Source organism: Salvelinus namaycush, chromosome 4 (genome assembly GCF_016432855.1).
Source record: "Salvelinus namaycush isolate Seneca chromosome 4, SaNama_1.0, whole genome shotgun sequence".
Lineage (NCBI taxonomy): Eukaryota > Metazoa > Chordata > Actinopteri > Salmoniformes > Salmonidae > Salvelinus > Salvelinus namaycush.
This window is the reverse complement of record NC_052310.1, coordinates 6572316-6597137: the sequence shown is the minus strand read 5'-3', so window position 1 is coordinate 6597137 and position 24822 is coordinate 6572316. Positions and strand designations below refer to the sequence as shown.

Here is a 24822-nt window from a genome sequence, read left to right as displayed (position 1 = left end):
AAGCTAAGTAGCCAATAGGCAGAGCGTAGCATAATTTGTCTCATTCTCTGTAATAATGGTATGGGAATAATAATTAATTTTATTTTGTAAAGTGATTTCTTCAGTCAGCTCCTTGACTGAGGGACAAGTGGATAAACAGGTTAATGTCAAGCCCTGCATGTTTTTTTTCTTCAAAAGTCTCATAGAATGTAGGCCTACATTGACCACCACACTGCTACTGTAGGCTGAACGATAGAACAGCTATTTCCATGTTAAAATGTTATGGGATACATTTTTCTCCATAGTTTTTTATGGTAGACCACTCTGGTAGGCCTACATTATGATCAAATAGCCACAGTAGCCCACTTGGCAGTTTTCACAGTAAACACTTGACATTTGCTCAGTGACAACAAAAAAATTGAGTGAACGTTGCTCGGTAGTACAAATTACTCCCTTATACTATATACGCAGTACTACATACTACTAACACACTACTCCCTGATACATACGCAGTACTTCACATTACTACACTATATACACTGAGTGTACAAAACATTAAGAACACCTTCCTAATATTGAGTTGCACCCCCCCTCCCCTTAGAACAGCTTCAGTTCAACGACACATATATATTATTTTCACCCAATGAATGGCACACATACACAATCCATGTCTCAATTGTCCTAAAGACTTAAACATCCAAGACCAAAGATGTAAGTGCCTTTGAACAGGGTATGGTAGCAGGTGCCAGGCGCACCGGTTTGTGTCAAGAACTGTAACGCTGCTGGGTTTTTCACGCTCAACAGTTTCCCGTGTGTATCAAGAATGGTCCATCACCCAAACGACATCCAGCCAACTTGACAAAACTGTGGGAAGCATTGGAGTCAACATGGGCCAGCATCTCTGTGGAATGCTTTTGACACCTTGTAGAGTCCATGCCCCGATGAATTGAGGCTGTTCTGAGGGAAGAAGACGGGGGGGGGTGAAACTCAATATTCGGAAGGTGTTCCTAATGTTTGGTACACTCAGTGTAGAGCTAAGGCTGTTGCTTTGTTTCAGTGTTAAACTGTTGGAGCTGACTAACTTCCATGAGGGCTTCCGTGAGGCGCTTCCCTATTGGTTGAACAAGGCCTTCAGCACCACTCAGGACAGGGTGGAGAGAGCTGTGCAGGTGGACCAGGTAACATACTGTTATAACATAACACCTAGTGAAGCAATATAATTAAGCAGTAAGGCCCGAGGGGATGTGGTATATGGCCAATATACCACGGCTAAGGGCAGTTCTTAGGCACGACGCATCGCAGAGTGGTATATTGGCCATCACAAACCCATGAGGTGCCTTATTGCTATTATAAACTGGTTACCAACGTAATTAGAGCAGTAAAAATAAATGTTTTGTCATACCTGTGGTATACGGTATGATATACCACTGCTGTCAGCCAGTCAGCATTCAGGGCTCGAACCAGCCAGTTTATAGAATAGATACCAGGTAATATTTACTGTACACCTTGAAGCTAGGTGAGATACTCATCCCGTCCCCCTACCAGGTAATATTCACTGTACACCTTGAAGCTAGGTGAGATACTCATCCCGTCACCCTACCAGGTAATATTCACTGTACACCTTGAAGCTAGGTGAGATACTCATCCCGTCCCCCTACCAGGTAATATTCACTGTACACCTTGAAGCTAGGTGAGATACTCATCCCGTCACCCTACCAGGTAATATTCACTGTACACCTTGAAGCTAGGTGAGATACTCATCCCGTCCCCCTACCAGGTAATATTTACTGTACACCTTGAAGCTAGGTGAGATACTCATCCCGTCACCCTACCAGGTAATATTCACTGTACACCTTGAAGCTAGGTGAGATACTCATCCCGTCCCCCTACCAGGTAATATTTACTGTACACCTTGAAGCTAGGTGAGATACTCATCCTGTCCCCCTACCAGGTAATATTTACTGTACACCTTGAAGCTAGGTGAGATACTCATCCCGTCCCCCTACCAGGTAATATTTACTGTACACCTTAAAGCTAGATACTCAACCCGTCCACCCTCTCTTCCCCCAGCTGCAACCGCTTCAGTCGGGGATGGCGCCCATCAAACACAGCTCATCAGCCGTAGACCTGGTGGCCTGTGTCCAGCCCATCTGTCAGCTGTGGGAGCAGCTCTCCTGGCCAGACCCTGAGGAGGCCTTCATGCTAATGGTCAAACTCACTGAGGTAGTGCATCACAAAAATGCATGATCATGCAGATACGCATAGTATCTCATCATAACCAGACAAGAACGTGCTCTATCATACTTGGGGCTCTCGAGTGGCGCAGTGGTCTAAGACACTGCATCTCAGTGCAAGAGGTGTCACTGCAGTACCTGGTTCAAATCCAGGCTGCGTCACATCCGGCTGTGATTTGGAGTCCCATAGGGCAGTGCACAATTGACTCATTGTGTCCCACCAGGCTGGGGTGGGCGAAGTTGTTCTTAATCGACTTGCCTAGTTAAATAAAGGTATAAAATACACACATTTAATATTGTTGGTATACAAGATTTAGCTCATTTCAATGTGTGTGTGTGTGTTCAGGACGTGTGTAAGATCGTGGTGAACTACTGTCGTATCCTGAAGGAGCGGGTCAGAGAGCTGTCTGAGAACTCTGACCACAGCAGCGCTGTCAACAAGGTGAAGGAAAGAACACTCCTCCTTCGTATCTCTTCCCCTTTCATTCCCCTCTGCTCAATCTTTCTTCCCTCTTGTCCTTCTCTCTATCTCCTTTTCTCTTAACTACATTCAAGTGAATGAATTGTGTTAATTGCCACCTCTCTGTGTCTCTCAATCTCCCCCCTCCTCTCCTCTCCTCCTCCCCCCTCCCTCCCTCCGCTCCCCTCCCTCCTCCTCTCCTCCAGCTGTGTGTAGTAGTGAATGACTTGGAACACCTGAGGTCGGTGCTGACCCGCCTGCCCCAGCAGCTCAACTGGGCAGGGCTTCGAGAACGCACACGTCACGTGATAGGGGACCCTCAGTTCCACAACGTGCTCCCCTCACAGCTGCAGCATGCACAGGGGGTCCTCAGCAGAGAGATACGCTCCGCCTTAGAGACCGTTGGACGGAAGGTAGGAGGAGAGAGGGCTGGGGAGGGTTTAGATGGAGCGGAGTCAAAAGAGACCCGGACCATATTGAGAAATTGGCCTATAGTCCCCTTCTTCAATATAGAATTTCAAGTCTCTCTGTCTCTTTCTCTCTCTAGCTGAATTCAGACATTGAGACATACGTCCGCAGCATGTCTACTCGACACAGGCTCCCCTCCAAGTCCACTGAAGATGTAAGAAACTGTCATCATTAGCCATTTCCAATTCAGCGATACTGGATTTATAGACATCCATTTCCTTTTGTGTTATGATGATTAGGACTCTACGTATTGGGCTCTATGTATTGGGCTATCATGTCACATTACCTAGACTTGACCCTTTATCTCCAGAAATTAGAATGAAAGCAATAGAGTACCACAGTATGAGTCATAATACCCATAAAACCTAGCGGTCAAACAAGGAAATGGTTCCAATCGTTTTTTCCATAGAGGATTTTAGAAACACTTAAAATAAGGGCTGTGTTTAGTGAAGGCTTACCCTGGTGTGATGTTTTGATAACCGTGTAAATCTCAAGCTGACATTTGTCAATACATTCACCTGTATTTACCCCAAAATGAAATGCTAATTAGCTGCTAATATGGCTATCATACAGAACTATAAATGACATGATGCTCTGGATGAGGGTGACGAATCGAGGCAAAAGTAAGAATCTCTGGATTAACTATCTAATATTAGCTAAATTTAGGAATTAATAAATTGGCTACATTTGTTTAAATTGACAAATCTGTAAACTGTCTTGGGCAAGTTTTAAATGTACACAATACCTGTTAGAAACGGTGTCAGGTAGAACTTGCAGGGTTTTGTAGTTTTGAACGATGTCTACTTTGATGCTAATTATAATTTTAGAATTTAAGTATAAATAGAGCCGACTATATTGATAAAAGTCTCCTTGTCCTAGAGATATTTACATGGTTATCAAAACATCACACCAGGGTAAGCCTTCACAAAACAAAGCCCTTATTTTAAGGGTTTCTAAAATCCCCTATGGGAAAAACAATTGGAACCATTTCCTTGTTTGACCGCTAGGTTTAATGGGTATTGTGACACTTCCACTGTGTGGCTCTATTGTCTGACGGTGCTGAACCATCTGACATAAAAATAAAATGGGAGAGTTTGTTAAAAACTTTTATTTAAAGCTTTTAAAATCCAGGTCATGTGACATGATTGTCGGAAACACAGGGCCCTAGTTTACGATGGCTGATGTAAAGCATGTTACTGTACTGCTCTATATGTCCACCATCCCAGGCTGTGGTTCCTCTGATGAAATATCTGGAGAAAGAGCTGCACTACATGAATGAGAACCTGGTGCAGGAGAACTTTAACAGGTGTATACACACACACACACACACACCCCTGTAATACTCACACACACACTCACCTGTGGTTCAACCAGTACTGAGGATGTATTACCCTCTGTGTTCTTAGAGCAGTGGTTTCCAGCATACCACTATGAATATCTTAGAGCAGTGATTTCCAGCATACCTCTATGAATATCTTAGAGCAGTGGTTTCCAGCATACCTCTATGAATATCTTAGAGCAGTGGTTTCCAGCATACCTCTATGAATATCTTAGAGCAGTGGTTTCCAGCATACCTCTATGAATATCTTAGAGCAGTGATTTCCAGCATACCTCTATGAATATCTTAGAGCAGTGGTTTCCAGCATACCTCTATGAATATCTTAGAGCAGTGGTTTCCAGCATACCTCTATGAATATCTTAGAGCAGTGGTTTCCAGCATATCTCTATGAATATCTTAGAGCAGTGATTTCCAGCATACCTCTATGAATATCTTAGAGCAGTGGTTTCCAGCATACCTCTATGAATATCTTAGAGCAGTGGTTTCCAGCATACCTCTATGAATATCTTAGAGCAGTGGTTTCCAGCATACCTCTATGAATATCTTAGAGCAGTGGTTTCCAGCATACCTCTATGAATATCTTAGAGCAGTGGTTTCCAGCATACCTCTATGAATATCTTAGAGCAGTGGTTTCCAGCATACCTCTATGAATATCTTAGAGCAGTGGTTTCCAGCATACCTCTATGAATATCTTAGAGCAGTGATTTCCAGCATACCTCTATGAATATCTTAGAGCAGTGATTTCCAAGCCTTTGAAATATTTTCTTCATCTCCCTCTTCCTTCCTTCCTTCCCTAGTCTTTTGACTCCGTTGTGGACTAACTCCATAAGAACCTTATACCAGGTGGCTACACAGCAGAAACAAGAGGGAGGACTCATGGTGTTCTGTCAACGACTGCAGTACACACTCCAGGTTAGTATAGTACTGCAGTACATACTCCAGGTTAGTAATGTACTGCAGTACACACTCCAGGTTAGTATAGTACTGCAGTACATACTCCAGGTTAGTAATGTACTGCAGTACATACTCCAGGTTAGTAATGTACTGCAGTACACACTCCAGGTTAGTAATGTACTGCAGTACACACTCCAGGTTAGTAATGTACTGCAGTACATAGTCCAGGTTAGTAATGTACTGCAGTACATACTCCAGGTTAGTAATGTACTGCAGTACACACTCCAGGTTAGTAATGTACTGCAGTACACACTCCAGGTTAGTAATGTACTGCAGTACACACTCCAGGTTAGTAATGTACTGCAGTACACACTCCAGGTTAGTATAGTACTGCAGTACATACTCCAGGTTAGTAATGTACTGCAGTACATACTCCAGGTTAGTAATGTACTGCAGTACACACTCCAGGTTAGTAATGTACTGCAGTACATACTCCAGGTTAGTATAGTACTGCAGTACACACTCCAGGTTAGTAATGTACTGCAGTACACACTCCAGGTTAGTAATGTACTGCAGTACACACTCCAGGTTAGTAATGTACTGCAGTACACACTCCAGGTTAGTAATGTACTGCAGTACACACTCCAGGTTAGTAATGTACTGCAGTACATACTCCAGGTTAGTAATGTACTGCAGTACACACTCCAGGTTAGTAATGTACTGCAGTACACACTCCAGGTTAGTAATGTACTGCAGTACACACTCCAGGTTAGTAATGTACTGCAGTACACACTCCAGGTTAGTATAGTACTGCAGTACATACTCCAGGTTAGTAATGTACTGCAGTACACACTCCAGGTTAGTAATGTACTGCAGTACACACTCCAGGTTAGTAATGTACTGCAGTACACACTCCAGGTTAGTAATGTACTGCAGTACACACTCCAGGTTAGTAATGTACTGCAGTACATACTCCAGTTTAATACTTTTCTTAAGTACACACTTCAGGACAATTCTGACTGTGTTGCAGTGTCTTGAGCAGTGTTTTTATGCTGAGGGGAACGGACTGCCACTGGAGACCCTACACACAGACGACTACAAAGTGAGTTCATGTTGGTTACATTGCACAGTATATTGTTAGAACTTGGTTCTATAAGGGCATGTACAAGAGGGTGACCTTGTGTTATGAACGCTGTACAATAACCCTCTCTCTTTCTGCGCTCACCTCAATTCATTCAGACTCTGAAATCTCACTTGACACACAACTCTCTCAACTGCCAGCAGCTCATAGAGAAATTCCTGGATATGAAAGTATGGGAACAGGTAAGAGTGTATTCTACTTGTGTTGTATAGCAGCGAAAAACCATAGCTATACAGAATACATTGGATTGAATCTGCATTTGTGTAACAGAAAGTTTACAGTGGAGAAAAGTACGGCGCGGTCACACTCATAGCATCCTACAGGAGGTCTGATCATAGACTCAGAGTGGAAGTGTTGAATGCAGCTAATCTCCTACCCATGGACTCCAACGGTCAGTGGTTTCCTCTCCTCGTCTCTTTTACATCGATATAGATCAAGGGAAAGTACAAGACAGGTCTTCTTAAAGATCAGATATCTCTGGTGTCTCTCTCCCTCCTCTCCAGGTTCCAGTGATCCGTTTGTCCAGTTGTGTCTGGAGCCTCGTCATGTGTTCCCTGAGGTGGAGCCTCGCACCACCCAGATCAAGAACTGTGACCTCAACCCCCTTTTCGACGAGGCCTTCGAGTTGTAAGCCCTAGCTCCAACTGCTGCCCCCTCCGTTGCTACATTGGTGGCAGACGGATAATCCAAGTCTCTCAGATCTTTGTTGAAAACATGTTAAGAGTTACAACCACCTTTTCCGCTTCAGCCTTGTCTCCTACTATTTCCTACCCTCAGGAACTATACAGGTAATCAATCTCTCCCACATCCCCCTCTTCTCCATGTACCCCCTGCCTCCCTCCGTCAGTATGGTGTCAGTGGAGCAGTGCCAGGCTGTGGGGGCATGTCTGGTGGTGACAGTGTTGGACTATGACACCCTGAGAACAGACGACTTCGAGGGGGAGGCCTTCCTGGCTCTGAAGGCAGTGCCGGGGGTCGGAGGGGGGCCAGGGCACCAGCCAGACCCTTCCCCGGCCCAGATACGCCTGCCGCTCATGCACCCCAAACCAAACGGTATGAGCTGGAATTAAGTTGTGTGAAAATGAACACGTACTTGTGCATGATACTGAAGCGTGCTCGTTTTGTCCAGATGACAGTATTCTGAAGCTGTTGGAGTCGAGGAGAGGAGAGAGGGAGGCCCAGGCGTTTGTGAAGAAACGCAGACAGAGAGAGAAACAGTCACAGGAGGAGAAACAATGAGAATAATAACAAAAATAGACGTGTATTTTATTGTTCTATACCAAAACAGACTCAATTAAACACTGTTGGTGGATGCAGTAAAGCGATGGACTGTGTGCCAGGTGTGTGTCTGTGTATAGTGCCGGTGTTCTTCACAGTGATCATGTCTTTTCACCGGATAGCAACACAAGCATACACACCCCTGCTGTGTCCAAAGCAGAGGTGGTACCTGATAGCTGGTGTGGTCAGTGCATGGGGCAATTATGACATACAAAAACAATGTATATTTGACACCCATTTGAAATACTGTGAAATATTAAAATGCTTACAAATGTAAATTATGCCCCCCCCCCCCCAAAAAAAATGATACCTTGATTTATATATATATTTTTAAAGGCTGGTTGTTTGACAGAAACTAAATGGCATTTGAGTTAACATGAATCGCCTTAAATGAATGTTATTAAATGTTATTAAATTAACTAATATACATCATTTCAAAGACTACACAATTGACTCGTATATTTTTCAAGATTGTGTTGTTAACATGCCCCCATCTTTCCAGTTAAAGAATAATATTACAGACAGCAAACCTGAGAGTCAGTCACATACAGAAACTATTCGTAACACACACAGACCGCTGCATCCAAATAGTCTAAACAGGGCTGTCATTCCTTCACCTGTCATTTCTGTATAGACTTCTACCGTATTCCCTTCCTGTAGTTTCAGATCAGTGCGAAGGGAGAATAAGCCTTTTTAAACTATTGAGATGCTTGCCTATTCCTCCTCTGACTAGAAGTCTCGTTAGCAAAACGATAACCACTGCCTTCACTCCTCTAGAAAAAGCATGAAAAATAGAAAATGTTTTTATTTGAACTGTAAAAACGAAGGAATTGTACTCCCAGCAGTCTTCAACGGTGGTCCCTAACACCTCAATCACACTGACAGCGTACTTGTGGAAAGCATTATCTGGATATGTGCACAACAAAAGTTCAACATTCACCTTCTGCTACCATTTCTGTCAAGCCATCTATGCATACAGTTTGACTCATACAATGGATAAATTAAGTGTATGCTCCACACCGAACGCACTGCAATGCAATTCTGCAAGGCAAACGCAGCGTTACAATAAATGTACTTCTGGAGTGCCAAAGCGTAATGACGCTGTCGGTGTGATCGAGGCATTAGGCCGTAGCATCATGGAACAGAGGTCAAGCGTGCCATAAACTGACTCTGAGTCAGTTGTGTGGTTTAGTTCGTAATGGTGAAAGTCAGGTCTGTAGTGAGGAGAGCTGATCCCGAATCATTTCTTATGCACAGGCAGTGTTTGAGTAAAACATTTCTGATCTTGAATCATTTGCCTATAGGGACAGCAGGCTGGTCTCTGGGTGAGGATATCTGATCTAGGATCAGAGGTAAGAAACAACAGAGTATCTACCTATACTCCATAGCGTTAGAACTGGTTTGGATCTGGTCTAAAGTCAGTCACTTAGTTTTAGGGTCAACTGGGCTGTTTTGAGTAAGTGACTAGGGCTGGTCTGAGATCAGTGTTGGGGGATCCGCTGAGCTGTAGCTAGTTGAGGAGTTAGGTCAGGATAACTGATCCAGGGTCTGTTCTGGGCAGAGGGGGCACTCTGCAGAGCAGCTGTCACACTGCAGACCGTGTCTACAGGGCTGAGAGACTGAGCCCTGCCCTCCACACATCACACAACACTGCCTCTGCTTTCTATACACCACCTGGATGGTGGGGTGAGAGAGAGGAGAAAAAAAGAGAGGAGAAAAGGAGAGGGGGGGGGGGAAAGAGAGAAGAAAAAGAGAGAGAGACAAAAAGACAGAGAGAAAGTAAGAAAGAGAAAAGCCTGCTAGTTACTTGGGGAATGTTTCACATCAACAAGCATGGCTCTGGGTGTATGTGAGCGTATCCCCTACCTGCTCCACGGTGTGTAGACATGTACACAGCTGGGCCTGCAGACTGACCACACACTCTACAGGCAGTCTGTGGACCAGCTGTAGCTGGTGCAGGGCCAGGTGGGGGTTGTCACCTGTTCTCATGCCGTCCAGCGCCTCCTGGAGGAAGGAGGTCTGTCTCTGCGCCTCCTCCTCATCCTGCCTGGCATGCTCCGCTTGTAAAGCTAACCGACCGGCCGAGCCACGAGACTCCTCCGCATCCGACTTCAACGACGCCCACGCCTGGAGTGAGAGTGATGTAGAGAGAGGGTGATGGGAGAAACATGAGAAAAGAAGGAGAGAGCGACAGAGCGATTAAAGGGGAAGGAAGAGGGACATTTCTTAAGACTGACCCTTTTTATGGTTTATTGGTGTACACTAACACACACACACACACACACACACACACACACACACACACACACACACACACACACACACACACACACACACACACACACCTCGTACCTGTGCTGTATGTCTCCAGGTGTGGTCCCAGTGTTTCAGTAGTCTGTTAGCATCGTCTAGTTCCTGTCGGACCCGGGCTGTCTCCATGCTCTGGCCCATGGAGGGTAGCAGGGCCGGCGGTGTACCGGGAGAACCCTGGCATGACGGGTGCTCCCAGATACTACTGCTCATACCATTCAGACCTGCAATACAGAAGACACATGAGAAATATTTATTAAGTTGAGGTGTCTCTAGAAAGTACGGGGAAATGTTGGGGCACATTTTTAAATCTCCTCTAATCTAACAGACAAATACATGATCTAAAAATATGTTCTCAAACCTAGAGAGCTATGAGATGGCCCCAAGAAGCTGCTTTCTGATTGGCCGGGCTGCGACAGATGAGCGGAGAAGAATGGTGACTGGTGGGCTCTGATTGGTGGCGAGGGCGAAGGTGAGCTGAAAGGGGCGGAGCTGCAGAGGGATCCTGGGATGTTGACAGGAGCCGAACTCTGGAGCTGGTTCCCTCCTGCAAAATCAATCAATAATTTAATCAAACATTACAATCACCTCAGGTAGGTGTGTGTATCTGGGCTCCATACCCACCTAGCATGGCTCGGGGCAGAGCTGAGCTGCTGTCCAGGCTTCTCTCCAGGGCAGACATCCCAAAGACATTCAGGTCCAGGTCATCCAGAGCTGATTCTATACATCACATCAACAAAAACAAAATGTTACTTACTCAGATCTGTCCCACACAAGGGCATCCATTTTGGTCACATGTGCTTCCAGATATTTTTCTGTGCGACCTGACATTTTATTTTAGGAGCACCAGTGTCGACCAGGAAGAGAAATCTCCCAGATAGTAATAGTTTTCACTGGGCCGTTGTTTCTGAGTGCCCTGGAGAAAAAATCTTACATGTAAAGAATATTAAAGAAGGCATCGGTGATGTTGGTATTTCTTGTAACTTTATGAAGACGTGACGGCATGGGAATCCCTCTGTCTACCACTTAGTGTAGCCAGCCAGTCATTTCTAAAGGCGTTCCCAGAAAACTTTCCAAATTAGAACTGCAAAGTTGGCTTACCTGGCAGAATGATATGATATCGTGATGATTTGTTTCAATCGGGTTGTCTTTTGTTTTGCTAACTCTGCTATTGTACATGCAGTACAGAAACACTGCCAGCCAAACTCCAGGCTCTTGATGTGGGCAATCGACATTAAAGGGCAACTATACCCTCCTAAATATTTATATATTTTTCCTCCCCAGACCTCAAAAGTGGTCTCCTAATGTGGTTTAAGCATTGTTGTGGACTTTGAACATCCAATTCTGTTGTTTTTCTATTTTTAAAAAAAGTGTGATTTTGAGAGTGAAAACCAGAAAACAATGGGGATAACCAAGACCCGGATAAATTTGTGTGGATTTTGGTGTTATGGCGAATAAATGTATTAGCTGGTAAAATTCTGAGTGGCTGGTAGATTTTTTTTTATCTACCTGCCAGTGGACCAAATAGTTTGTTTGTAGGCCCTGTTCAAAAACCATGTCGAAGGTCAGTTCCAAAACCATTCACTGGCATCAGTCTTCTTACCTCATTGGCTAGCTAACTAACATCCTGGTTACTTTACCAGTATATCTAAACATCTGGGGGAACAGAAAGGAAAAAGAATAGCTTCTTTAGAAGATCAATGATCATAGCAATGAATGAATGACTGAGCCCTTGCATGTCACTCACAAACTTGACGCTCTTAAAGAGACAGTGTAGAATTACCAATGTAATGCATCTCAATAGATAATGATTTACACAATGTAGAAACTTATTTTTGTATCAACATTTAGCTTTTTATAATAAACAAATGTCTTTACAGGTTTAAATATTAGTTTCTAAGGCTCAACATGTGCCTCAAAAGTAGCTAGAATTAATTTTGGCCTCATACGCAATATCTCAATCATTTACAAAAATATATATTCTTGTGCTCCTAGATTTTATGTTGTGCTCCTAACTATTTTTAAGATGGAAGCACCAGTGCTACCAATGAAAAACTTTAATTTAGAGCCCTGGTCCCATGGCAATCAAGTGATCCACTGTCAATATTCTTCCTAGATAACCTATGTAATTGCCCCTCAGGGATAAATATAGTTTTTTTATTGAATGGAATGTTAGGAAGTAAACTACAATAGTTAGCTACTTGTACAGTGACCAGCTCCTCTGACTTCAAGAGTAATAAGAGTTGAAAGAGTCTTCTGTGCCTACGTGACTGACTCACCAACTACAGACTCGACGGTGTCGCTGGTGGGGTAGAAGGGCAGTGCGTTGGCATTCATGCCTGAGGAAAGGCCTGGTGCTGGGGCTCCGTGGTGGAGGTGGTGGCCCTGGTGGAGGGGTCCTGGAGGGGCTGGGCTGGGAGGGGTGGCTGCCAGGCTGGAGGGAACACTGGAGGACAGACTCAGAGGACTACCCACTGGGAGAAACACCAGCAGGTCCTAGAGAGAGTAGAGAGAAAGAGATAGAGACAGATTAGAGAAGGGTGGTGATACAATCATTATGCAGACTAACAGTGGGTTGGGTATAGTTATAGTATAACTATAGTATAGTTAGTTATAGTATAGTTAGTTATAGTACAGTTATAGTATAGGCATAGTATAGTTAGTTATAGTATAGTTGTAGTAGTTAGTTATAGCTGGTTATAGTATAGTCGGTTACAGTATAGTTAGTTATAGTATAGCTATAGTATAGTCAGTTATAGTTAGTTATAGTATAGTTGTAGTATAGTTGGTTATAGTACAGTTAGTTATAGTATAGTTATAGTATCGTTAGTTATAGTATAGTCAGTTATAGTAGTTAGTTGTAGTATAGTTAGTTACAGTATAGTTACGGTATAGTTAGTTATAGTATAGTACAGTTATAGTTAGTTATAGTATGGTTATAGTATAGTTAGTTACAGTATAGTTACGGTATAGTTATATTATAGTATAGTTAGTTATAGTATAGTTATAGTATAGTTATAGTATAGTTGGGGATGTAGTTATAGTATAGTTATAGTAGTTATAGTTAGTTAGAGTATAGTTATGGTATAGTTAGTTAGAGTATAGTTATGGTATAGTTCGTTATAGTCAGTTATAGCATAGCTATAGTATAGCCAGTTACAGTATAGTCACAGTATAGCCACAGTATAGTCACAGTATTGTTAAAGTATAATTAGTTATAGTATAGTTATACTATAGTTGGTTATAGTATAGTTATAGTAAGTTATAGTATAGTTAGTTACGGTATAGTTAGTTACGGTATAGTTAGTTATAGTTGTATTATAGTTATAGTATAGCTAGTTATAGTATAGTTATAGTATAGTTAGATATAGTAGTTAGTTATAGTATAGTTACGGTATAGTTAGTTATAGTATAGTTAGTTATAGTATAGTTAGTTATAGTAGTTAGTTAGTTAGTTATAGTATAGTTAGTTACAGTATAGTCCGTTATAGTATAGTTAGTTATAGTACAGTTATAGTTAGTCATAGTATAGCTAGTTATATTATAGTTATAGTATAGCTATATAGTTTCGGTATAGTTATAGTATAGTTGGTTATAGTATAGTTGGTTACAGTATAGTTAGTTATAGTATAGTTAGTTATAGTACAGTTAGTTATAGTATAGTTAGTTACAGTATAGTTACGGTATGGTATAGTTGTATTATAGTTAGTTATAGTACAGTTATAGTATAGTTAGTTATAGTATAGTTAGTTATAGTATAGTTACGGTATGGTATAGTTGTATTATAGTTAGTTATAGTACAGTTATAGTATAGTTATAGTAGTTAGTTATAGTATAGTTACAGTATCGTTCGTTATAGTATAGTTATAGTTATAGTGTAGTTATAGTATAGTTATAGTATAGTTGGTTGTAGTATAGTTATAGTAGTTAGTTACAGTATAGTTAGTTATGGTACAGTTATAGTTAGTTATAGTATAGGTATAGTATAGTTAGTTACGGTATAGTTATATTATAGTTATATTATAGTTCGTTATAGTACAGTTATAGTATAGTTATAGTAGTTAGTTATAGTATAGTTAGTTACAGTATAGTTAGTTACAGTATAGTTAGTTACAGTATAGTTACGGTATCGTTCGTTATAGTATAGTTAGTTATAGTACAGGTATAGTTAGTTATAGTATAGCTATAGTATAGTCAGTTATAGTACAGTTATAGTAGTTAGTTATAGTACAGTTATAGTAGTTAGTTACAGTATAGTTACGGTATAGTTCGTTATAGTATAGTTAGTTATAGTATAGGTATAGTAGTCCGGTATAGTTAGTTATAGTATAGTTATAGTATAGTTAGTTACAGTATAGTCACAGTATAGTTAGTTATAGTATAGTTACGGTATAGTTATAATATAGTTAGTTATAGTACAGTTATAGTAGTTAGTTATAGTACAGTTATAGTATAGTTATAGTAGTTAGTTACAGTATAATTCGTTATAGTATAGTTAGCTATAGTACAGGTATAGTTAGTTATAGTATAGTTAGTTACAGTATAGTTAGTTAGTTATAGTATGGTTAGTTATAGTATAGTTACGGTATTGTTATATTATAGTATAGTTAGTTATAGTATAGTTAGTTACAGTATAGTTAGTTACAGTATAGTTATAGTAGTTAGTTATAGTATGGTTAGTTATAGTATAGTTATGGTATAGTTATATTATAGTATAGTTAGTTATAGTATAGCTAGTTACAGTATAGTTATAATATAGTTATAGTAGTTAGTTACAGTATAGTTACAGTATAGTTCGTTATAGTATAGTTCGTTATAGTACAGTTAGTTATAGTACAGTTAGTTACAGTATAGTTCGTTATAGTATAGTTACGGTATAGTTATATTATAGTATAGTTAGTTATAGTATAGCTAGTTACAGTATAGTTATGGTAATTAGTTAGTTATAGTATAGTTAGAGTATACTGAGTTATATAGTTATAGAAGTGAGTTATAGTAGTTAGTTATAGAATAGTTAGCTAGTTATAGTATTGTTAGTTAAAGTATAGTAGTTATAGTATAGTTAGTAATAGTAATAGTATAGTTAGTTAGTGTAACATTGTTAGAGTATAGTTGTAGTATAGTTAGTTATAGTAAGTTATAGAATAGTTAGCTAGTTATAGTTACAGTATATTTACAGTATAGTAGTTATAGTATAGTAATAGTATAGTTAGTTAGTTATAGTCAGTTATAGTATAGTAATAGTTATAGTATAGTAATAGTTCTAGTATAGTTCTAGTAAGTTCTAGTATAGTTCTAGTAAGTTCTAGTATAGTTAGCTATAGGATAGTTAGTTATAGAATAGTTAGCTAGTTATAGTTACAGTATAGTTATAGTATAGTAATAGTATAGTAATAGTAATAGTAATATAGTTGCACATTTTGGGGAATATTCAGAGGTGGAAACTTTCCATGGGAATTAATGGAAATTAAACGGAAATATGCAAATTAATATTAATACCATTAAAATTAAGATGTTTTTTGCATTGGATATATTTACCATATCAAATGGAGACAGAAACATAAACATTTTACCTCATCATAAGTAGACATAATTGCAAATGATCAAATCCTTCCAATAGAAATACATTTAAAAATGTAGTTACGAATTGAACTTTAATTAAATTAGTTGACTCTTCACATGGGATGATTTCACTGAACAACATAAGGGAATATTGAATGATCCTTCGCATCTCCCAAAAACGTTTTCAACATACATCTGTAAGATGATAGTCTAGAAACTAAAGCTTTGGTTGTCTTCCTCTCAGGCTTCCATGTCTTCTCCCTGGACCTCCTCAATGGCCATCTCTTGAACATCAGACTCTGAGCCCTCATCTTCACTGTCACTTTCCAACCTTGTTGAGGGTGGCTCGTTGTCAGGCTCAAAAAGCCTCAAATTTGCCCGGATGTCCACCAATTTTTCAACCCTTGTAGTGGTCAGCCTGTTGCGTGCTTTGGTGTGTGTCTTCCCAAACAAGGACCAGTTGCGCTCTGAGGCGACTGATGTTGGTGGGATTTGGAGGATGATGGAGGCAACAGGGGAAAGAGCCTCAGATCCACAAAGTCCCTTCCACCAGGTGGCTGATGAGTCCCTTCCACCACTGCCATATTGCATCTCAATCCCAAAGCCCTTGCTTGGAAGTGTACTTCGCCAGACTGCCAAGAACCTTGCCCTCATCCAGGCCAACGTGGCGAGACACGGTAGTGATGACACCATAGGCCTTGTTGATCTCTGCACCAGACAGGATGGATTGCCAGCATACTTGGAGTCCAACATGTACGCTGCAGAGTGTATGGGCTACAGGCAGAAGTCTTCACACTTTTTGATGTATTTCAGAACTGCAGTTTCCTCTGCTTGGAGCAAAAGTGAAGTGCCAGGGCAGTACGGATGTCTTCTCTTACATCTGCAAGCAGAGTCTGAACATCAGACAGGATGGCATTGTCTCCCTCAATCCGTGCAATGGCTACTACTATAGGTTTCAGGAGTTTCAGGCTGCTTACCACTCTCTCCCAAAATACATCATCCAGGAGGATCCTCTTGATGGAATGTCCAAATCGGCAGTGTGTAATATGGCCATTTCTTGGAGAGACCCCTTCCCCTCCATGAGACTGTCAAACATGATGACAACACCACCCCAAAGGGTGTTGATGGGCAGCTTCAATGTGGTGCTCTTATTCTTCTCACTTTGCTTGGCGAGGTAGATTGCTGCTATAACTTGATCACATACCTAACCATTTCCTTGGCTCTCTTCTAGAGTGTATCCATTGTTTTCAGTGCCATGATGTCCTTGAGGAGCAGATTCAATGCATTAGCAGCACAGCCAATGGGTGTGAGGGTAGGACTCCTCCACTTTAGACCAAGCAGCCTTCATGTTCACAGCAGTGTCTGTCACCAGTGCAAATACCTTCTGTGGTTCAAGGTCATTGATAGTAGCATGCCTTCAGCTCATCTGCAATGTAGAGACCGGTGTGTCTTTTGTCCCTGGTGTCTGTGCTTTTGTAGAATACTGTTAGAGGGGTGGAGATGACATAGTTAATTATTCCTTGCCCACGAACATTCAACCACCAATCAGAGATGATTGCAATACAGTCTGCTTCCTCTACGATTTGCTTGACCTTCACTTGAACTCTGTTGAACTCTGCATCCAGCAAATTAGTAGATAAAGCATGTCTGGTTGGAGGGGTGTATGCTGGGCGAAGAACATTCAGAAATCTCTTCCAATACACATTGCCTGTGAGCATCAGAGGTGAAGCAGTTACATACACAGCTCGAGCAAGACATTCATCAGCATTTCCCTGACTACGTTCCTCCATTGAGTCAAAAAACCTAAGGTAAGGTGTCCGATTCATCATTTCACCTTGAATAGAAGTAGAGGGACTTTTGTCAGAGGTTGCTTGTTGTGAGCACTGAGGGAACTTTATGCACTTGGCCAGATGATTCTGTATCTTTGTTGCATTCTTCACATATGATTTGGCACAGTATTTGCAAATGTACACAGCTTTTCCTTCTACATTAGCTGCAGTGAAATGTCTCCACACATCAGATAGTGCCCCGTGGCATTTTCCTGTAAAAATTAGGGGGGAAAATTAGTTAAAAAAACAAATACAATTCCATGTACAGATAAATAGTTAAACAGTTAGATTAATCAACTCCTTTGTAAGATAAACGTTTTAAAATGAAACATGTATAGAAACAGGTGAATTAACACTCCTCAGTTAGCAGGCTCAAGCAAGCTAAAACCCACATGGTAGCAAAAACTAAATTGCATAAATTGTTAACAAGTTAGAAATTATTTAAACACACTTTGCTGTAGGCTACTATTTACTAGTTAACAAAAAATAATGTACAGTGGGGAGAACAAGTATTTGATAACCTGCAAAATCGGCAGTGTTTCCTACTTACAAAGCATGTAGAGGTCTGTATAAAAGGTCATATAAAATATATTCACCCCACCCAGTACTGTAATCAAAACTTACCAGAAAGCATGTAGTCCTTGGCTCAGACAGTGTAGTAGTGTGGGCTCAATAGCATCTCATTAGCGTGCAAGATCTTGAGAATCAGCTGTACATGTGATGGAAGAGTGCACTGTGTATGCAGAGGGTTGCAATTCCATTGAATTGGGGATAGTTTAACCAAAATATGCCACAATACCTAGAATTGTCTTATGTGTATCCCACAAAAAAATGGGGCTAACTTATTTGATGAATTTAAGCAAAATTCCCAGGCTTAACTTCCCATGGGAAATTACCGGAAAGTTTCCGACCAGTTGCAACCCTAGTTATAGTATAGTTATTATAGTATAGTTATAGTATAGTTATTATAGTATAGTTTCTGCATTCAACAATGTGAAACAGCAACGAGACAGCAAGACGAGTCAGCAAGACAACGACAAGCTGGCTGAAGCAGCAACATACACCCTGACCAATAATGTGTAATTATATACTGAACAAAAATATAAATTCAACATGCAACAATAACTGATTTTACTCAGTTACAGTTGATATAAGGAAATCGGTAAATTGAAATAAATTCATTACGCGCTAATCTGTGGATTTCACATGACTGGGCAAGGGCGCAGCCAATGGTTGAGCTGGGAGGGCATAGGCCCACCCACTTGGCAGCCAGATCCACCCATTGGGGACCTAGGCCCACCCACTGGGGAGCCAGGCCCAGCCAATCAGAATTAGTTTTTCCCCATAAAAGGGCAGAAATACTCCTCAGTTTCATCAGCTGTCCAGGTGGTTGGTCTCAGATGAGCCCGCAGGTGAAGAAGCCGGATGTGGAGGTCCAGGGCTGGCTTGGTTACACGTGGTCTGCGGTTATGAGGCCGGTTGGACGTACTGCCAAATTCTCTCAAATGACATTGGAGGTGGCTTATGGTAGAGAAATGAACATTCAATTCTCTGGCAACAGCTATGGTGGTAATTCCCGCAGTCAGCATGCCAATTACAAGCTCCCTCAAAACCTGAGACATCTGTGGCATTGTGTGACAAAACCGCACATTTTAGAGTGGCCTTTTATTGTCCCCAGCACAAGGTCCACCTGTGTAATGATCATGTTGTTTAATCAGCTTCTTGATATGCCACACCTGTCAGGTGGATGGATTATCTTGGCAAAGGAGAAATGTTCACTAACAGGGACGTAAACACATTAGTGCACAAATTGAGAGAAAAACTTTGTGCGTATGGAAAATGTCTAGGATCTTTTATTTCAGTTCATGAAACATGGAACCAACACTTTACATGTTACATGTTTATTTTTGCTCAATATAGTTTGTTAGAAGCTGGTTGTTTTGACAATAATAAAATGGTACCTGTTTGCTGAGATGGTACGCCATTTCTCTCTTGCGTTGCTCCATGGCAAAACTCTTCTGTTTGGCCTGGTCTTCCCTCTCGTACCCCGGTGCCCTACCGTACCCTCCCTCTCTAGCCCAGGGGGAGAGGGGTTCGCTTCCCACACACACGTCCTCACACAGCGACAGCACCTTCCCTAATAGGCCCTGCTCTGCCACACACAACCCCCCTGGCGGGGTGAACGGCCCTCCAGACAGAGACCCAGACCTCCCACCTCGGCCCCCAGGGCTGGAACATCCCTCCTGGACAGGGTAAGGGTCCAGCGGGCCTGGTGGGGAGCTGGGGGTCTGAAACAAGGGTTCTTCACTGATAGGGGGCTCTGGGGGACAGGAGGAGAAAAACAGTAGATAAGTTACTTACTATCATTATAAACTGGGTGATTCAAGTCCTGAATGCTGATTGGCTGACAGCTGTGATATATCAGGCCTTATACAATTTACTGCTCTAATTCCATTAGGTAACCAGTTTATAATAGCAATAAGGCACCTCTGGGGTTTGTGATATATGGCCAATATACCACGGCTAAGGGCTGTGTCCAGGCACTCCCCGTTGCGTCGTGCTTAAGAACAGCCCTTAGCCGTAGTATATTGGCCATATACCACACATTCTCTGGCCTTATTGCTTAATCATACCACACGATTATGGGGTTGTTGTAAGACACTTACTGTTGTCTAGGTGTGCAAAGGCACAGAAGGGGCCTCTGGGGCAGCTGCCACACTGCTGCATGTCATTACACTTGGTGGATTTATAAATCTGGAGGGGAACATCAGACAAACAGTCATTGAACATAGAGTTCTGTCTCGTGTTAAGCAAATGTAGTTAACTGGAACTTTGGCACAAACCTGCCAGCACTATAAACGGACGACGTGGTTATGATTTGAGATGAGGATGGACTTCAACACGTACCTCAGGGTGAAACTGCTGCTCGCTGCGTGTGTGGCAGTACTGGCATCCCTCTTCACCCTCACACTTACTGGGGTCTCCCCACTCCTCACTGTGCTTCACCGCTGGGCACGGCAGCGCTCTGGAGAGAGAAAGACCACACTTTATTCATGTTTTTGGGACACAAGTAAAAAATTATAAAAAAAGATGTTTCAAGCCATATGACCTGTTTCTGTCAAATGGATGTGTGTATGTTTTGTACCTGTATTTCTGTGGACTACTCCGCCTGTTTGTACCTGTATTTGTGTTTGTGTGGACTACTCCGCCTGTTTTTACCTGTATTTGTGTTTGTGTGGACTACTCCGCCTGTTTTTACCTGTATTTGTGTGGACTACTCCGCCTGTTTGTACCTGTATTTGTGTTTGTGTGGACTACTCCGCCTGTTTTTACCTGTATTTGTGTGGACTACGCCGCCTGTTTGTACCTGTATTTGTGTTTGTGTGGACTACTCCGCCTGTTTGTACCTGTATTTGTGTTTGTGTGGACTACTCCGCCTGTTTTTACCTGTATTTGTGTTTGTGTGGACTACTCCGCCTGTTTTTACCTGTATTTGTGTGGACTACTCCGCCTGTTTTTACCTGTATTTGTGTTTGTGTGGACTACTCCGCCTGTTTTTACCTGTATTTGTGTGGACTACGCCGCCTGTTTGTACCTGTATTTGTGTTTGTGTGGACTACGCCGCCTGTTTGTACCTGTATTTGTGTTTGTGTGGACTACTCCGCCTGTTTTTACCTGTATTTGTGTTTGTGTGGACTACTCCGCCTGTTTTTACCTGTATTTGTGTGGACTACTCCGCCTGTTTGTACCTGTATTTGTGTTTGTGTGGACTACTCCGCCTGTTTTTACCTGTATTTGTGTGGACTACTCCGCCTGTTTGTACCTGTATTTGTGTTTGTGTGGACTACTCCGCCTGTTTTTACCTGTATTTGTGTGGACTACGCCGCCTGTTTGTACCTGTATTTGTGTTTGTGTGGACTACTCCGCCTGTTTTTACCTGTATTTGTGTTTGTGTGGACTACTCCGCCTGTTTTTACCTGTATTTGTGTGGACTACTCCGCCTGTTTTTACCTGTATTTGTGTTTGTGTGGACTATTCCGCCTGTTTGTACCTGTATTTGTGTGGACTACGCCGCCTGTTTGTACCTGTATTTGTGTTTGTGTGGACTACTCCGCCTGTTTGTACCTGTATTTGTGTGGACTACTCCGCCTGTTTGTACCTGTATTTGTGTGGACTACTCCGCCTGTTTGTACCTGTATTTGTGTGGACTACTCCGCCTGTTTGTACCTGTATTTGTGTGGACTACGCCGCCTGTTTGTACCTGTATTTGTGTGGACTACGCCGCCTGTTTTTACCTGTGTTTGTGTGGACTACTCCGCCTGTTTTTACCTGTATTTGTGTTTGTGTGGACTACGCCGCCTGTTTTTACCTGTATTTGTGTTTGTGTGGACTACGCCGCCTGTCTTTGCTGTTGTGGTAGTAGGGACAGGCGTAACCTTGGCGACACAGACGAGGAGGTTTTTTACACAGATCTGTCTTGTAGTGGGACAACACATAGTTGTTATCTACAGAGAGGAGAGAGAGAGAGAAGTGGAGAGAGAGAGAGAAGTGGAGAGAGAGAGGAATGTATTAGCATTGGAATCATGGCCTTCATATAGAATCTTCCTAGATCAGTTAAAAGATGTGTGTTGTGTGTATAGTCGTACTCTGCCAACGGGGTTCCTCACTCAAGATCTTCTCAATGAGGGCGGTACTAGCCGCCAGTCCGTCCCCTCCTCCTCCCTCTGTAGCCCCCGACCCCCCCTGAGACTCCATCACCTGCACCTCCCTTGAGAGGGGGAGAGGGACGTCATGGCAACGAGACCAGTTAGAAACAGAACAATGAAACAGACAAAAGAGCCTAGACTACAAGATTGAGACCCCGTCTCCGGCTTTGGGTCATTATATTGTATGATGCGTCTCTACTCTACCTGACGTCGTAGACGGGACATCGTAGGTCATGTGATCCGTGTGCGAAGGCGCAGTGGGAGCCGTTCTTACCGCAGTGGCCCTTCCCGTCCGTCTCGTGGATACAGGAGCCCGTCTTATAGTACCTCAGATGATACCTCCGCTCTGTGTCGCCCGCCGTACCATGCAGCAACGGACATCTGGAAATCACACCGTTGAGAGATACAATTATTGTATTGTAAATAATTTTTATAAACATACAGGGGGAAAAAACAACTTACACATCTTGATGGGTCACGTGATATTGGCTCAGAGCCACCGTCTTCATCATTAGCATTCCCCTTGTGTGTGTTAATGGACTAGGTGTGAGAAAGTGATGTGTTAGCACTTCTTCTGATCTGACTGAGTTATGGCCCGGAGGTGGAGAGAGTGGTGCTGCTTTCAGCTGCAAAGCACTGCAGTCAACAGCCATCACTTCAGCTATTCACCGGAATGGTTACAGGTGCTAGAGTTGTTAGTGGGTGCATCCTCTCACCTCATTGATAAACAGTAACACCTCAATCTGAAAATAAATCCCAATCCCAGGTGCTTTACTATGCAATGTAGAGCATGTTCAGTATATATTCATGTCGGGAACTCTAGGATTGACCATTCTTTTGCCCCAAAAACATTGTTTTTATTTTAGAAAACAAGTGTCTCTGTCTGTGCTATCTGAGTACCAATACATGAAATAAAATAAAAATCCTTGGTACCCCCCAGCACACGGACAAACACTCTCTCTCTCTGACACACACTCACTCGTCCGCATCAGGGCAGGTGCCTGTGCTCTCGTCGTATTTGGTACAGTAGACGTCTGGGCTGTAGTTGAAGGTTCCATCCCGCCTGCGGATGGGTCTACGGCGCCGCTGGTTCAGGAAGTGCCAATAAAAGCAGGCAAAGGGTCGGTGCTGGGTACACTTGTGCTGCACAAACAGAGGACACTGTTCTGTCCTGAACTCCTTCAGATACCTGCATGGGGGGGGGGGGGGTGACGTGGTAACTATAGCAAGCTGCAGGAGTTATAGCAACTATGTCGCTCTCTTACTTTCTCTCTCAAAAACACAGACACACAAAGATAACTTATGAACCAATTATAGGCCACTAGACCAACCATTAAATCAAATCTTATTAGAGTCTTACATTGTATTTGTATTGCATATTATAATATCCAGACACAAAATGTTAACTCAGGTCAACTCTACATATGGATAGCTAAACACTGACAGCTCCCCAAACAGTCCACCTCTGCCTATCCAAAACATACCAACTCAGTCACCAGTAGGCCTCTAGAACGGGTACACATTAATCCAAACCTGAGATAACTGAGAGAATACTTTAATTCAAATCCGACAGGAGCAACTGACCTAATTCTCTTAACGTCAGTGGTGTTTTGGTATGTTTACTTACACACGTGAAGTTGCGTGTGTCTATATGTGGTCTACGTACGTGTAGTGTTGAGGTTTCTCAGGCTGTACGTGCAGGACGTTGGCGGGAGACGTCGTGCCTCCTGCGGGCGAGGAGGAGGAAGGTCCACTGGTGGTCGTAGTCACCGACGAGGACGGGGGCTGTGTATGTGTTTTCGACATAATTTTCCTCTTTATAGCTTTCCTACCCGCGTCCTGTATCCAGTGTGCGACGAAGTCCGCATTCTTTACTGTTGTACGCTTGCGCCTGGTACCAGGAAGTGTAAGCAAAGACAGTACCACAGATTGAACCAGATATTTCAGCGGATGTCACTACCAAATCGCTGACGAGAGGAAGCCCAGTGGCCGGCAGTGGGAGAAGAGCGAGCGAGATTTTCTTCTTCTACGATATTCTGGCGGCTCGCAAACAAACGTTTAAAGTGTATGCCGCCACCTAATGTGCTGGAGTGTGGTCAATCACGGTTTACAACATTTCTAAAACCTCTTACCTAACTCAGTACTTCTGAGAAAATAAAAAAGAGCCCTACTAACTTCTAATAGGCCCTCCCCCATTCCAAAAATCGCTTCCAAACCTCTCCAACCCTGTTCAACCCCAATGACCCGACACTTCAATCTTTCCCTCTCTTCAACAAACTTACAACAATATAACAACACATGCTCCACCATTTCATCGACCATACACTGCAGACACAAACCATTCACATGCTTGCCAACCAGATGTAATGATGAGTTCAATGTACAATGTCCTAAGCGCAATTGAGCAAACACGACATCTTCCTTCCTAAAACATCTTCCTTCCTAAAACAGAGAATCTGAGCATACTATAATTCTAACAGGTTGTACGTCCTCTACCCATTGGAGGGCAACTAATATCGCCAGCAGTTCAACTGAGTATACTGACAATTAATCTGTTAGTCTTCTGCACATCAAATTCAGGAAGGTAAACGCCTGCTCCTGTATGCCCACTATCTGGGTCCT

At 42.4% G+C, this 24822-nt stretch overlaps 2 protein-coding genes across 2 annotated transcripts in view; one reads left to right on the top strand and one right to left on the bottom strand.

Annotated features, from left to right (window-relative positions):
• LOC120046094 (protein unc-13 homolog D-like) overlaps nucleotides 1-7840 on the top strand; it is a 21255-nt gene extending 13415 nt beyond the window's left edge. Inside the window, exons 22-34 of the mRNA XM_038991045.1 lie at nucleotides 1037-1157; nucleotides 2050-2202; nucleotides 2560-2655; nucleotides 2880-3086; nucleotides 3221-3295; nucleotides 4368-4447; nucleotides 5278-5392; nucleotides 6405-6476; nucleotides 6614-6697; nucleotides 6786-6906; nucleotides 7019-7142; nucleotides 7363-7568; nucleotides 7645-7840. Coding sequence (XP_038846973.1) covers nucleotides 1037-1157; nucleotides 2050-2202; nucleotides 2560-2655; nucleotides 2880-3086; nucleotides 3221-3295; nucleotides 4368-4447; nucleotides 5278-5392; nucleotides 6405-6476; nucleotides 6614-6697; nucleotides 6786-6906; nucleotides 7019-7142; nucleotides 7363-7568; nucleotides 7645-7754 — 1564 coding nt within the window. The 3' untranslated portion in view covers nucleotides 7755-7840. The remainder of the gene's footprint in view (nucleotides 1-1036; nucleotides 1158-2049; nucleotides 2203-2559; nucleotides 2656-2879; nucleotides 3087-3220; nucleotides 3296-4367; nucleotides 4448-5277; nucleotides 5393-6404; nucleotides 6477-6613; nucleotides 6698-6785; nucleotides 6907-7018; nucleotides 7143-7362; nucleotides 7569-7644) is intronic.
• LOC120046095 (RING finger protein unkempt homolog) lies at nucleotides 7752-24183 on the bottom strand. The gene is made up of 14 exons (XM_038991046.1): nucleotides 23867-24183; nucleotides 23180-23389; nucleotides 22405-22581; nucleotides 22141-22262; nucleotides 21864-21999; nucleotides 20402-20519; nucleotides 20161-20248; nucleotides 19456-19814; nucleotides 12383-12599; nucleotides 10728-10823; nucleotides 10465-10650; nucleotides 10146-10327; nucleotides 9660-9920; nucleotides 7752-9467 (listed from the first exon to the last, which is right to left on the bottom strand). Exons 1-14 carry the CDS (start codon nucleotides 24004-24006, stop codon nucleotides 9321-9323), a joined length of 2439 nt encoding a protein of 812 aa, XP_038846974.1. The 5' UTR covers nucleotides 24007-24183; the 3' UTR covers nucleotides 7752-9320.
• Between the last annotated feature and the right edge of the window lie 639 nt (nucleotides 24184-24822).

Bases quoted from the DNA above. Each gene is read 5' to 3' on its own strand.
- LOC120046095 (XM_038991046.1), bottom strand. From the start codon at position 24,006: ATGTCGAAAACACATACACAGCCCCCGTCCTCGTCGGTGACTACGACC. The intron at 22,582-23,179 runs GTGAGTGTGTGT...TGTGATTTCCAG, and splicing joins ACCTGCCCTGATGCGGACGA to ATGTCCGTTGCTGCATGGTA. The intron at 20,520-21,863 runs GTAAAAACAGGC...TTCTCTCTCCAG, and splicing joins CCACACAAACACAAATACAG to AGCGCTGCCGTGCCCAGCGG.